Below are 13043 nucleotides of genomic sequence, written 5' to 3'. Positions count from 1 at the left end.
GAAGGGACCTCAGGAGGTCATCTAGTTCAACCCCCTGCTCAAAGCAGGACCAATCTCCAGGCAGATTTTTTGCCCCAGATCCCTAAATGGCCCCCTCAAGGACTGAACTCACAGCCCTGGGTTTAGCAGGCCAATACTCAAACCACTGCGCCCTAGTCCTGGACAGTTAAATTGTTGCCTCAGCTTTCCTGTGCAGCCCCTTGGAACCGTGTTTGTTCTGAGCCAGGCTGCAGCTGCCTTAAAATCCAAGGCGTAAGCATGGTTGAAACCTTGCTTGTGTCTGCACTGCACAGCTAAACAATACAAGCTGCGGCGGAGACTCACCATGTCATAAGAGTCCCCCAGTGTATTTGACTTTCTGCGACATTGATGGTACCCAGGTCTCAGTCCCTTCTGCATTGGACCTTCCATCCCAGGGCAGCTGAGCAGGTCACAGTTCAGAGACAGACAATGAAATCCCTTAATGTTGCTTTTTGTGACTCTGGACCATGCTGCCACCTCCTCTGAAACATGTCGCCTCCACTGGCACTGTTCTTGTGCACTTGGCTTTCATGTGCATTCATGGCCTTCTTTTGCAAGACCTCATCTGAGACACATGCTCTAAATATCCCTGTAATGGCCTTGCATCAGCTCATCTGACTTGCTTCTCTGCTTCTTGTCTAGCACTGGGCTCCTTTCTGGTGTGAAAGCTTTTCCCTTTGTTCCTGCAATCTGGGAGAACCAGGGTCACCCAGAGGATTCAGGGAGCCTGGGGTGAAGTGGGGGAGCTGCGGCGCTTGTACTCACCCAGCGGTGGTCTGGGTCTTCAGTGGAGTTTCAGTGGTGGGGGGCCCTTCAATCGCTCCGCGTTTTCTGCAGCACTGAAGGGCCCCCTGCCGCCAGAATGCCACTGAAGACCCAGACTGCCGCTGGGCCAGGGCTCGCAGGACCCCTGTGAGGCCTGGGACAAATTGCCCCGCTTGTCCCCTGCAGCCCTGGGAAGAACCTCCTTGGGTCTCCTCTGCTTCTTGACTGTCCATCTAAATTCAGATCCCAGCAGAGACTTCTCCCTTATCGAACCGTTTGAGCTTCTTACTCTGCTTTTCAAAGGCACCCATTTAAAAATTGCTGGGGGGTGGTGGTGGTGGTGGTAATGTGTGTTGTTTTTGTATTGTGCTAGTGCCGAAGGGCCCTAATCATGGATCAGGGCCCCACTGTGCGAGGCCCCATGCACACAGAGCAGAGAAATAGTTACTGCCTCAGAGCTTCCAGTCTAAGGCCTTGTCTACACCACAAAGTTGCAGCGCTGCTGAGGGAGTTATAGCGCTGCAACTTAGGAGGTGTACACATCTGCAGGGCATCACCAGCGCTGCAACTCCCTGTTTGCAGAGCTGGCCGTACACCCGTTGAAATTCGGGTGTAGAGGATCCAGCGCTGGTCATCAAGTGTAAACACTCACCAGCGTTTTTCTTGACCTCCGTGGAATAAACAGGTATCCCAGCATACCAGAGGAAGCCTCTCTGGTAATCAAGCAGGTCTCCTTCCCCGCGGTTTGCTCTCGCGTTCCCCTAACCCCCGTGCAAGCACATCTCCTTCCCCGCGGTTTGCAGGGGGGTTCGGGGAACATGACAGCACACCGCGGGGAAGGAGATCTGCTTGCACGGGGGTTCAAAAAACACCGGAGCAAACCGCTGGGAAGGAGACCTGGTTGCATGGGGGTTCGGGGAACGCGACAGCACACTGCGGGGAAGGAGATCTGCTTGCACGGGGGTTCAAAAAACACCGGAGCAAACCGCTGGGAAGGAGACCTGCTTCCCCGCGGTTTGCTCTCGCGTTCCCCTAACCCCCCTTGAAGCCGCTCAACAGCACTGCCTTGTGGCCACATCTAACACCACTTGCAGCGCTGGTTGCTGTAAGTGTGACCACTCTGCAGCGCTGGCCCTATACAGCTGTACTAATACAGCTGTAACAACCAGCGCTGCAAAATTGTAGATGTAGACATACCCTAAGTATGAGATGAGACAACAGGGAAATGCAACAAATTGACCAGGACAGTGGAAACCTCAGGAAACAATGAGACTCGTCTAACTAAAAATGTTTCACCTACGATAACTGAAAAAATGTTCCTGTTAATTTTTCAGTCTGTTTAATTTGTGAATTTGGTAGCACTTTCTGCATAGTCTTTTCACTTTCCTCTGTAGTTAGTTAGCGTCTCCCTTGCTGAAAAGACCCTTATAATATATAAACAGGAGCAGAAGAATTACCTTTTATTCAAAATGTATCTAATAAAGGGAACTTGGGAAAGAATCACAACATATTACATGAGATCTCTTCCAGAATGGTTACATGAGTGTCTTGTTGCAGTTCTGAACAATGACATCTTATATATGTTGCATTGGGTTTAGTATGAAGAAAAGAAGTGGACAAGAAGGTGAAATCCTGCTGTTTTAAGACTCTCTCCCTGTCCAGCTTTCTGAGAGGGTGTAGCACAGAGTGAACCTTTTGCTTCTTAAATCCAACCTTTTACTCTCTTTTTGCTTTGTTGTAGTGTTCTCAAGTGCTGGGGGCTAGAACTGATGGCAGACAATGTCAACGACTAACAACATAGCACAGGCCCGGAAGCTGGTGGAGCAGCTCCGTATCGAGGCTGGAATTGAGAGGATCAAGGTGAGAAGGGGATTGGGCGTATCATGCACGAGTAACCTTTCTCTCAGTGGTTATGAGGAGGGGAAGAGGGGGGCCTCTATGTTCAATGCTTGTTAGCCTGTGCCAGAATGGGCTACGAAAAAATAAATTAGGTCCCTTCCATGTTGCTCTTGAATCAATGCCTGTTGCTAGCAAGTTTCCTTTAACTCATGGGAATGGCTGCATGTTGCCCCTCTGTTAACGGCTGCATATTGCTCTGTTAACGCTTGTTTGGAAAAACATTCAGTCACCATTACAGTCATGCTATGGGCAGAACCAGTTCTCTCAACTCTGCACTAAAAGCACCCTGTAGCAGAGGCACATGCTGCTGTAACCTCTTCAGTGGACTTGGGTTTTGCAGCACCTGTTAGTGAATTCTGCTTCCCCAATGAATACCGCACAAACCATCTCAACTTTTATTTCTCTCTACCCTGCCTGAACACAGTTCACAACCTCTGCCAAAGGGTCTCTGGCTACACTGCTGTTTCTCTGCCATTGCTGTGTCTTAAAATACAAAATAAATGCAACGTCTCTGTACACACACACACGTTAAACTCTGCTTTGAGGCATTTTATCACAACATTCTTGAAGAGTTTGTTTTGGGCAAAGGGAAATGCCCTCTGACTCCTCTTTCCAATTCCCAGGAGGCACAGCGGGTGTGAGAGTGGATCCTTAAGGACTGTACTCTGTTCTGGGATCCATGCTCCTCTCAGCCCTCCAGGAGGCTGTTGTGTCTCCATTGAGCATGGGATTTCCTGTGGGCAGCTTCTGCTGAAGGGTACAGCTGCTAGTTCGTGCATTAGCACCTTGTACTAACCGGCCGCGCTGGCTGCAGTCATTCCGTATCCTTGCCTACAAACTGCATTGTCTCCTGTGACTCTCCTGACCCCTCTACCCCAATGGACAAGACTCCCAAGGTCCTCCTTAGAACCCTGGGCTCTTGTGCCCTGGAAGAACTGCACTTGTCCAGACGGCCAGCACTGTCGCTCCCATCTGGAAAATGACTTGCCTTGTATGCACTGGTTTTTAGGGGCAGGAAGGTTGTATAATGTTTCTGCTGTCAGTGGCTTGAAGTGAAGCTCCGGGGGAGCGGAGGGGAGGTGGGTGGCTGGGTAACTGCAGAGAAGTGTTCATGAAAAATCACTTCCTGTCAGCAAGCAGAGCAAAAAAAGCCTTTGGATGGTGATGAAAGACACAGTAAAAACTAAAATAATGGTTAAATATACATTAATTCTTCCTGGTTTAAGATTTAAACGCTTCCTGGTTGAAGAATGTTTTCTTTGACTGTCAGTTCCTGCAACTCTTGCAGGGATAGATTCATCATCTTGAGCTTTTGATGGGCAGGGAGAGCTGCTTCTGCTTTGGAATTTCTCTCTTTAAATCCAGCCTGAGGTTTTGTAGCTGTTTTTAGGGGCACCACTTTCCAGACTCCAGTGATGCACTGATCTGAGAGGCCAGTGTGGGGAAGACGCAACAAATTACAGGTCTCCCTGGCACAGACATTGCTGAGTCTCCAAGTATTACGAAGTGTCTCTGACTTTCAGATCCAAAACCACGTGTGGTGAAGAGCAAGCAGGGTGTGGGTATAGTTACCTGCCTTTGTGCTTATTGTAGAGCCTTTGCTGGGGGAAAGAACAGCAGCAGCGGGACTGCAGCATACTACTATGTAGCATGTATGGAGAAGACGTGCTGTCTAGGCCAACTTTGGGTTTTCGTTGTGGTGTTTTGTTTTTTTTTAAAGCCACAAACCAAGCCCTAGCCAAGCAATCTATCTGCTGGTCCTGTGAGAGAGTGGATCAGATGCGCATGATTTTTGCCTCCCCCACATTTTTTTTTTTTTTTTTTTTTTTTTTGTTCCTTCTACATCCTCCGTTTTCTTCTCTGGATGTTTCACAGCTAAAAGGAGTGAAATGTCTATCTGCATTGCAAATAAATGTGGGTGAACTCCTATTTCTATCATGGGAGAAAAAGGTGGGCTTCCTCGAGGAACGATTACTAAAACATCAGCTATGAAGATAAATGCAAATACTGTTCCAGTCCTCTGACGCTCCACCGCCAACATGTTGTTGAATGAGTTGGGAGAGGAGCATGGCAGTATGTTCACCCCCAGCTCCAGGATGGAGGGTTAAATACTCAGAGAATTGAGCAATGAATGACTTCAGCTGGACCTGACACTGTGCAGGTTTTATGCTTCACCAGCACATCACAATGCTGATTGACTGCACACTTCTCTCCTGTTCATGAATAACTCACTGTGCCATCCAGCCTCTGTAGTTTTCACACCTCTCGTACAGATGATCACATAGCATCATAGAACTGGAAGGGACCTCGAGAGGTCATCTAGTCCAGTCCCCTGCACTCGTGAGCGGACTAAGTATTATCCCCGTTGTCTCTCTTCCTACTCCCTTATTCAGTTCATTTCAGCTGTTTATAGATCAGTTAAAGATTTAGGATTACTGCCAGGGCTTTCAAACCCACCTACTGTCAGACTCCTGTCAAGATAATCTCTCTCCCCTCCCTTTGCTCTGGGATTAGGAGTCATTACTGTTCCTTAGAGCCTCATGTATGAGTAGTTGGTTTCATCTGGAGGTTTGACCTTGTCACTGATTGCAGAAGAGGTAGTTACTGTCCCCTCCACATATTTGGTCAGGATGGCTAGTGACAGCTGATGTTAGAATCCTGCCATGACTCCTAGGCTTTCAGTACTTTTTGTATTATTGCACCAGTGTCCGAGACTCCAACCATGGTTGTGTACTAGGTGCCATGCAAATAAACAGTGATGGTCCCTGCCCTCAGTAATAATAACAGAGGGTATGAGAAAGTATGGCTGGAGAAGTGAGGCACAGATGAAGTGAGTTGCCCAAAGTCAGTCTGTGGCAGAGCCTGGAGCTGAACCCAGATCTCCAGAGTCCCAGCCCAGTGCCTCGAGCACAAGACCAGTCTTCCTCTGGCTCTTTGTATGCTGAGTTGTTGCTAGAAGGTTTAGAAACTGAAATGCACCAAATTGCTGAATCTTCCAATGTAAGCGCCTCTTCTGCAGGCTGTACGAGGATGTATCCTGACTGCATCCTGGGGCGAGGGCATCGTGTAGGCTGTCTTCCTCCTCCTCATAATTACTCCTACCAGTGAGATCTGTTAGACTAAAATCCTTTCCCAAGGGCAGTAGTGGAAGCTCCTTTGCTTGGGTCGATTGTATGTGCTGTGGACCAAGTGCTAGAAAGCAAAGGACCATTCTGTGCTACCCAAGGATGTGGGATGGAATTAAGTTTAACAGGGTCTTTTCATTCTTTAATCTGTGATTGCGGGTAGGGTTTGCAATGGCACGCTCTGATGCTGAAATAGAAACCTAGAATAAAGCTATTAAATATGAATAATTCTCATCTGGGACCAGAAGAGACCTCCCTGTGATGTGATGAATCTGTATATTTTGTGTTAGCCTTATGTACAACCAGCTATTAAGTCAATAGCAAAGGATACCGTGTTAAGTACGGTCTCCGAAGCTGACGAATCCTCCCTGACTTAAAGCTAACCACATATCCCAGGCTTCTAATTACTAAAAGGTGCATCCAAGTTAGCCGCCCTTCCATCTAGTGTCTTGGTTGGGTTGTTACTCCGGGTTCCAAGTTCTCAAAATAAATCTCTGAACTAAAATAAGCAGAATCATAAGTAACGGCTTCTAATGCTTTCAATGCTGTGGTTTTCAAAACCTCCATTTTTAGCAGCAGAGAATGACCACTTCCAGGCATGTATTCTCTCCTAACGTCCTGAAAGATGACAGAAATATTCCCCCGTCCCATAAGTAATAATTTAAAAAATCAAACTCTCTCGCTTTTTTGAGTCTTTAGCATTTCTTTCCACGCTCATTTCCCCTTTTTATTTCTGGTGATCAGTTTTGTAGAGTTCCCGTAGGGAAACATTAGATTTGTAACTTCACCACCCCTAAAATTCCAGTCTCTGTCCCCTCCTTAGAGTATTTGCTGCACATCTGTATAACTCAAAAATGTTGAAGAGCAGCTGGTCTAGTGCAGGCTGAGTGCTGCCCATAAGGGGAGTTTGTGGGGATATCCAAGGCATTCTCACTAAACCTGTTCTTTCTCTCTGAACATTTAGGTCTCCAAAGCATCTTCTGAACTAATGAATTACTGTGAGCAAAATGCCAGGAATGACCCACTGCTGGTTGGAGTACCCGCCTCGGAGAATCCTTTTAAGGACAAAAAGCCTTGTATCATCCTATAGCTTTCTTTGCTCTCGCGTGCACGCACTCTCTCAGGCAGGGCACCGTTCTGTATCAATTTAAACCAAGTCCCAAACTTAAAACTGCGCAGAGGGATAAACACTAAATGTTGGATTCAAATAGAACGTAAAATCTCAAATTTGAAGTGTTCAGAAAGGGGCTCGGCTGCTCCTGGGCAGTTTCCATACTGAGAGGGGTTCCAATTTAAAAACCGTCAGGGCAGGCGGGCGCATTATTAATACTAATTCTAGTTTCAGGGTGGTGGGGGAAACAAGAATTTAACTGCATTTGCCAATGGGATTCATGGCCTCTTAAAAAGATGGAGTTTTGACCTTTAAAGTATTTGGGCAAAGCTTTGGGTGTACTTTTGATTCAATTAATTATTCCAGTTGACGTATTCAAAGAATTTCAGTCTGATCGCTCTGTTTCTTGGGGAGGAGGGTGGGAGTGGCTGTTTTTTAATTTTGTTTTTTAAATGGATATTATAAATTAGTAATTTCAGAATTATTGGTGGGGGAAGGAGAGCAGAGTGTTTGGCAGCTGCATTATAATGTGTAATGAAATCATGAAGCTTTCTCTCTCCATGAAATGTGGCATGTGGTTCTGAAGCATCATGTGATCTTATGGTATTTGTTACAAGCGAATCCCATTGCGGGGAATATACTTTGTAGAGTAACCCATCAGCCATGAAAAATGAAATAACTCTCCTTAAATCGTGCTTGGCCCAAGGCAAAGGAGATGTGGGTGTTTACACCCTCTGATCACAGTTTGGATTTTTAGTTCTGTGGTGTTGCCACTATTTTCCTAGCAGAATTGCGATGTTGAGGGCATTGAATTGGGTTTGTTCTGCCTTTTTCTGATGAGTGGTGCGATTTGTTCTGTTCTGCAGTATCCTGTTGCCACTTTTCTATCCTGGCCCTTCAGAGATTCTAGGTCCAAAACACTAGAAGTGGCCACTGTTAACCTCTCAGCTCTCCTTCCCTCTCATTAGTCATTAACATGAATCTGTTGCATTCGAACCTATTCAGGGAGGAGCGAGGCGGTTTAAGGCTGTCAGGAAAAAGTATTAACTCCAACAGTTCCCATCCCTTGGAATTATGAAATTTAACTAATTTTTCATTTACCAACATAACTACGGGCACTGCAAATTTGGGAACAAACTCGATGCAGAGCAGGCAAGGGAGAAGGGAGGTAGTCACTTCTTTGCCTGTGTCACCTGCTGCAGGATATAAGCGACTGTAATAACAACTGGGCCTTTTAACCTGCTTTGTGGATCCTTGTTGCAGCGTGCAAGTTCTGAGCACCCCCTCCCCTGCAGTGCAACCCAAATGGTGCTTGGGAGAAAGATCAGAGCTCAGGGAAGTACTGCTGCCTCTCCCATCTAGTTAGATCTGTTAGCACGGGGCGCATGCTGGGAACATTTTATAAGAACACAACAGAATTCTGAACAGTCCTCTGGCACAGCAGCGGATTTGCTTACCAGCTTATAAGAGAACCTGTCCAATACTGTCGGCTTTATCTAAACAGTCAGGCCTAGATCTCTTCCTAAAAGAGAATACCCAGCTTTCTATGGAGAAGCAGGGGAGTGGCGCCCTTCAGAGGGATGGAGGATGAACAAGCTGCTGAGGCTGCAGAACAGTTACTAATTTCTCATTTCTGATTTAAAACAGGAGTTGAATACTGGCAAATTCAAGGTGCAAGTACTAATCGTTTTCACTTGACTCACAGGGTGTCCATTTGTACATATTCTTGCCACGTTTGGGTCCAGATTGTGTTCAGGATGAGAAGGAAAAAAGCCTCCAATACGGAATCCTAGGAAGCCTGCCACACTGAGCCATTTCCCCAGTGTTTTAGGTCTTTTGGAAATGTCTAGGTCTTTAATAGAAACCCAGTGCTTTGCATTTTTGGCACCCTCAAATGATGGCAGGCCAGAGAATGCTTCCTGTCACCAGGTTGATCTCTGTGCAATGGACAAGAAACACTAGAGGAGAACCTGGGTTTGAGCTTTCATGGGAACTCTGAGGATTTCGGCTCTTCTGAGGTGCAGTCTGGGGGAGGGAAGACTTGCATATCAATAATGGAGACTGCACGCACCTTTTAATAGTAAAATGAGCAACCGGGGATTTGCCTTGAGCCCAGCCTAGGCAGGCAGGCACTGCACCCCAGTTATGTCCCTGGCGCTCCTGGAAGGGAAAAGTGTTGCAGCGTGTGATGCTCTTGAAGACGGTTCTGGAGCCCAGGCTGTGCTCTGGATTCACATTCCTGGCATGCCATCCAACAGCAGTTACTTTGAGTGAAATGGGGCGCTAGTGCCACAATACAGGCTAAAATCTATAGGGATAATAGCTGAGTCATTGACACCAGCCCTTGGGCAGAAACCTAGCTTCGATTCTTTACCACTCAGTGTGCATCCAGTGCCTGTCTGCTTGGGGAGTAACTCTCGACCTCTCTCCATTCAATGTGAGATTTACTACTGGGGAGGGGGGACCTAGTAATCTGAGTCTGCCTCTCCTGAATGCCACTCCACTCGACCTGCTCATGCAACTGATTGACAGGGTCGGCTTTTGACAGGACGGGAGCACCTGTCATGCAGGAGAGATGAGCTCTGTTGATCTCCTGGGTTCCAGATATTTTTCCGGCAGCTTTTTATTACATGATCATTTGCCTTTTTAAACAATTTTTTAGAACAATCACATTTGTAACACTACTGCAAACTGCCACACATACCGTACGTCGGGCTGTCGCTTTCGCCTGGCTTTCCAAGGCCTCGTGCTGAGCTGAGGGAGCTTCAGCCTTCCACTGGCCTTTCCAAGGTCCCTGGGTGACTCCCTTTCCTGCCCTGCCTTCGCTTGTGTGCCACAGGAAGTGGGCAGCAGTGGGGAGGGTATTGCTTCCCTCTGCAGTGAACCGTCCCCAGGACGTGCTCGTTAAAGGCCTCTGGGCTGGCACAGCATTCTCGCGCCTCTCCCTTGCACTGTGAACTGCTAGCTTGCTGTAGGCCGTCTAGTGCACAGCGTTAACCTTGCTCTGTCAGCCAAGAAACCCAATGGGCCTCTCCCGGGGCAGCCAGCTACCTTTGGGGCTTCCTGTAGGCTGAGCTATTCCCATGAAATCGGCGAGCGATGCCTTTGTTCTTCTTTATCCAATGTGATTTAAGACTCTGTCGAAGGTTACTCCTGTAGTGGGAAATTAACACTGTCCCAAGGGGTGTCTGGGTTTCTCCCCAGTGGGGCGTTCTCCTGTAGACTAAAGATTCCTTCTGTTCTTAACCTAGTGTGGGTCCAGCCTTATTTTTCTACTCCAGATTGCTGATTCTTCCTTTACGTTAGAGAACAGTGTATGGTGCTATCATGGGCAATCTAGGCAGATGCATGAATTTCTGGGTCAACCAGAAGACCTGGGCTCTTCATGTGCATAGGAGAGAGCTAGTGGCAGAGGTTACTGCAGAAGCTATCCACTTCTACTCCACTCCAGACCCAAGCAAAGGACGAGCCAGTGTCATTAGCTCGCACAGCCAAAGGAGTCTCCCCAAACCTACACCTCTGAGGTTGACGCCATCCCTCTCTCCACTTCCAGCAGCCCTTTTGCGTCCCATGCCACTGCCATCTTCTCCCCAAAGCTCTTTCAAATCATCCCTGAGTCAAGCTCTCACCCCCTGTACCATTTCTGCAGGGTTCGGCTTTAGTAATCATATAAACTGCTGACCCTTGGTTCCCCCACAGGTCATTCTGCTGTTGAATTCCGCCAACCAGTCATTTAATAGTTTAGCAAATTAGTGTCGATCTTCCTTTTCTTTCTCTCTGCCTGGCATATCCAGTACGGCACCTTCACCTAACCTCCCTCTGTCTGAATCCCTTTAACATGCCAGCCGGTTTGATAACCAGGGAGGGTGGTCCTTTACACCATGAAGCTGTAGTGGAGTCTAGCCTCTGCCATATTATCCCATGTGTGGAGAGGGGCTGCGGGGGAATGGTCTTCTGGTGCAGGACACAATTTGAGAAGGTGGGGGAGATGGGAAGGGGAGAGGGGACAGGCCACATGTGCCAAGCAAGAGCCAATTCCTTTGATTCATACAGTCGATGTTTTTGTGGTTTCCCCACAAGAGCTATGCAAAGAATAGGGGGAGGAGGGAAGCTGGGAGCAGCTGGCAGCTTGGGCCCCACTGATTCAGACCAGGTTTTCATGAACCCTTCACACGTGCATGGCCTGTGCTGTCAGGAGTCCTTGCCCCTCCTTGGTCTTCACCGATGGAGATGAATGGAAGTCCTTGGCACTATATAAGGGGAATGGTAGGGCGAAGGCAGCTGGGTCTGAACAGTTATTTCCGAGGGGGGCGGGAGGATTGTTAGGAGCCTTGCCACTTGGTATCTGATGTATCTTCAACTGGTGACTTGCCTCTAGGTGGAGAAATCCTCAACCGTTTTTAGTTTTTCCTTGTCTGAGTAAATGGGTGATCATACCGTAGATGTTTTTGTATAGCATAAATATAAGTGCAAATTACAGTAGCTGCTTGTACTTTGTTAGTGTATTTGCCAAAAAAAAAACAAACAAAAAAAAGACAGTTTCAGGACTTTTTAAGTGCTCCGGAATGTAAAGGGGGGAGGATGATTGTGAGCTGAATCTGTGGCCAGCCAGCCAGTGCCAGCTCAGCACTTACTCCACAAATGCCTTTTTGGGTGGCAAACACATTCCCAAATTTATCTGAGGTTTCTTTAGCATGTGGTGAAGCTGTTGCCTAAAATAGAAAGGTCAGGGATGTAATCTCTAGGCCAGCCCATTCCCCCTGCTCTTGGACGGCTTCCTGCTGGGCTAGCAAGTAGCCAGGAGGCTACCCTGCTGTGTGCCAAGTATCTGGGCCCCAACAAACAGGTTAGTGACACAACAAAGGCTGCATGATGTCTCTAGCTGGGAAGATCAGGCAGTTCTCCCACTCCTGGAATGTTACTTATGGCCTTCCCCATAGATGGTCTCTGTACTTGAAACCAGGCATATGGTTGCCTAGGATTTGGGATTATTTCCCATCCAACCCCCCCTTAAACAGTCCCCTTGTTATAAATGTAACTCCAGTGCTCTGCCTCTCCAGGATGCATCTTTGGTCCTGTTCCTCTTAGAATAAAGGCAGCTTTCCTTACCTAGCTCTGACCAGCATCCTTACCTGTGTGAGCCAGGCTTATCCATTAGGAGAGCAGGCCAGCTGAGCACTTGGCAACAAGACAGAGCAGCAATGCTTGCTTCTGTGCCCCCTTTGCACTCGGGTGCACTCAGCCCTGTGACAAACAAGAGCGCAGAGCTCTAGGCGCTTCTAAAAAGCCAACCCCTTTGATACTGTAGTGATCTCTGGGCCTCAAGCACTGTGTCCATATCCTTCAATTCACGTTCCAGCTGTGTGAGGAGGGGCTTGAAGGGTGTTCCGCTCATTGCCCTTAGGAAATGCTAATGGGGAACTCATCGCTCTTTGCCCAGTTCTGGGAAACAAAAGTCCCTCTTCCTTTTACGAGAACTTAAAAAGTCAACTTTATTTAACTAGAGTAAAAATAACACCTTTCCGTCATCAAAACAAGAAGCCACGCATCTAACACTTAGCGCTCTTCATTTCTCTCTCTGGTTTATTATTCCGATTATTATTATTTTGCCAAACTCTGATATTGTTGCCAAATGCAAATCAAGGGTTGTAAAAACTGTATTTTAGGAAGTAATCAGTGTATGTAATGTAGGTTCTTCAGAATGTCTGCATTTTTGGATCTCTGGTTTTTATTTCTGGTGTGCCATAGAACTATTTCTTGCACAGTGTTTAATATTTTGTGGAATTGTTGTTAAAAGTGAATTGATAACACAATAAAAAGGCTCACTTTTCATTTTACCTGGTATGCTGTTTATCCTTCGTACAGCCATTTCTGCCAGCCAGCCACAGTTCCTGAAGACTGAGCAGAGTCTTACCTTGAATGCCAGAGTACCAGAGACTAAACACAGCCAGCTAGATCTGCAACTGGTGAAAATGAGAGCAGCTCCACTAACCTCAGTGCCAGTTTTCACTATTTGAGGTAGTGAACCAAATTGAAGAGCCTGCTGCTATTGGCTATGGCTAGCCAGCATAATTTTGCATTTGTATTGTGGAGGTTTTAGCCCCGAATTCCCGAAGCGCTTT

General features: G+C 47.2%; 1 protein-coding gene across 6 annotated transcripts in view; it reads left to right on the top strand.

The window, feature by feature from the left end:
- GNG7 (G protein subunit gamma 7) overlaps window positions 1–12758 on the top strand; it is a 134475-nt gene extending 121717 nt beyond the window's left edge. For all 6 annotated transcript variants that reach the window (XM_030540819.1, XM_030540822.1, XM_030540818.1 and 3 more), the window contains 2 exons: window positions 2528–2646; window positions 6775–12758. In XM_030540819.1, the coding sequence (XP_030396679.1) occupies window positions 2566–2646; window positions 6775–6900 (207 nt within the window). In that variant the 5' untranslated portion in view covers window positions 2528–2565 and the 3' untranslated portion in view covers window positions 6901–12758. The remainder of the gene's footprint in view (window positions 1–2527; window positions 2647–6774) is intronic.
- Window positions 12759–13043: the final 285 nt, after the last annotated feature.

This window comes from Gopherus evgoodei, chromosome 22 (genome assembly GCF_007399415.2).
Source record: "Gopherus evgoodei ecotype Sinaloan lineage chromosome 22, rGopEvg1_v1.p, whole genome shotgun sequence".
NCBI classification, from domain to species: Eukaryota; Metazoa; Chordata; order Testudines; family Testudinidae; genus Gopherus; species Gopherus evgoodei.
This window is presented reverse-complemented; position numbering and strand designations above follow the sequence as displayed.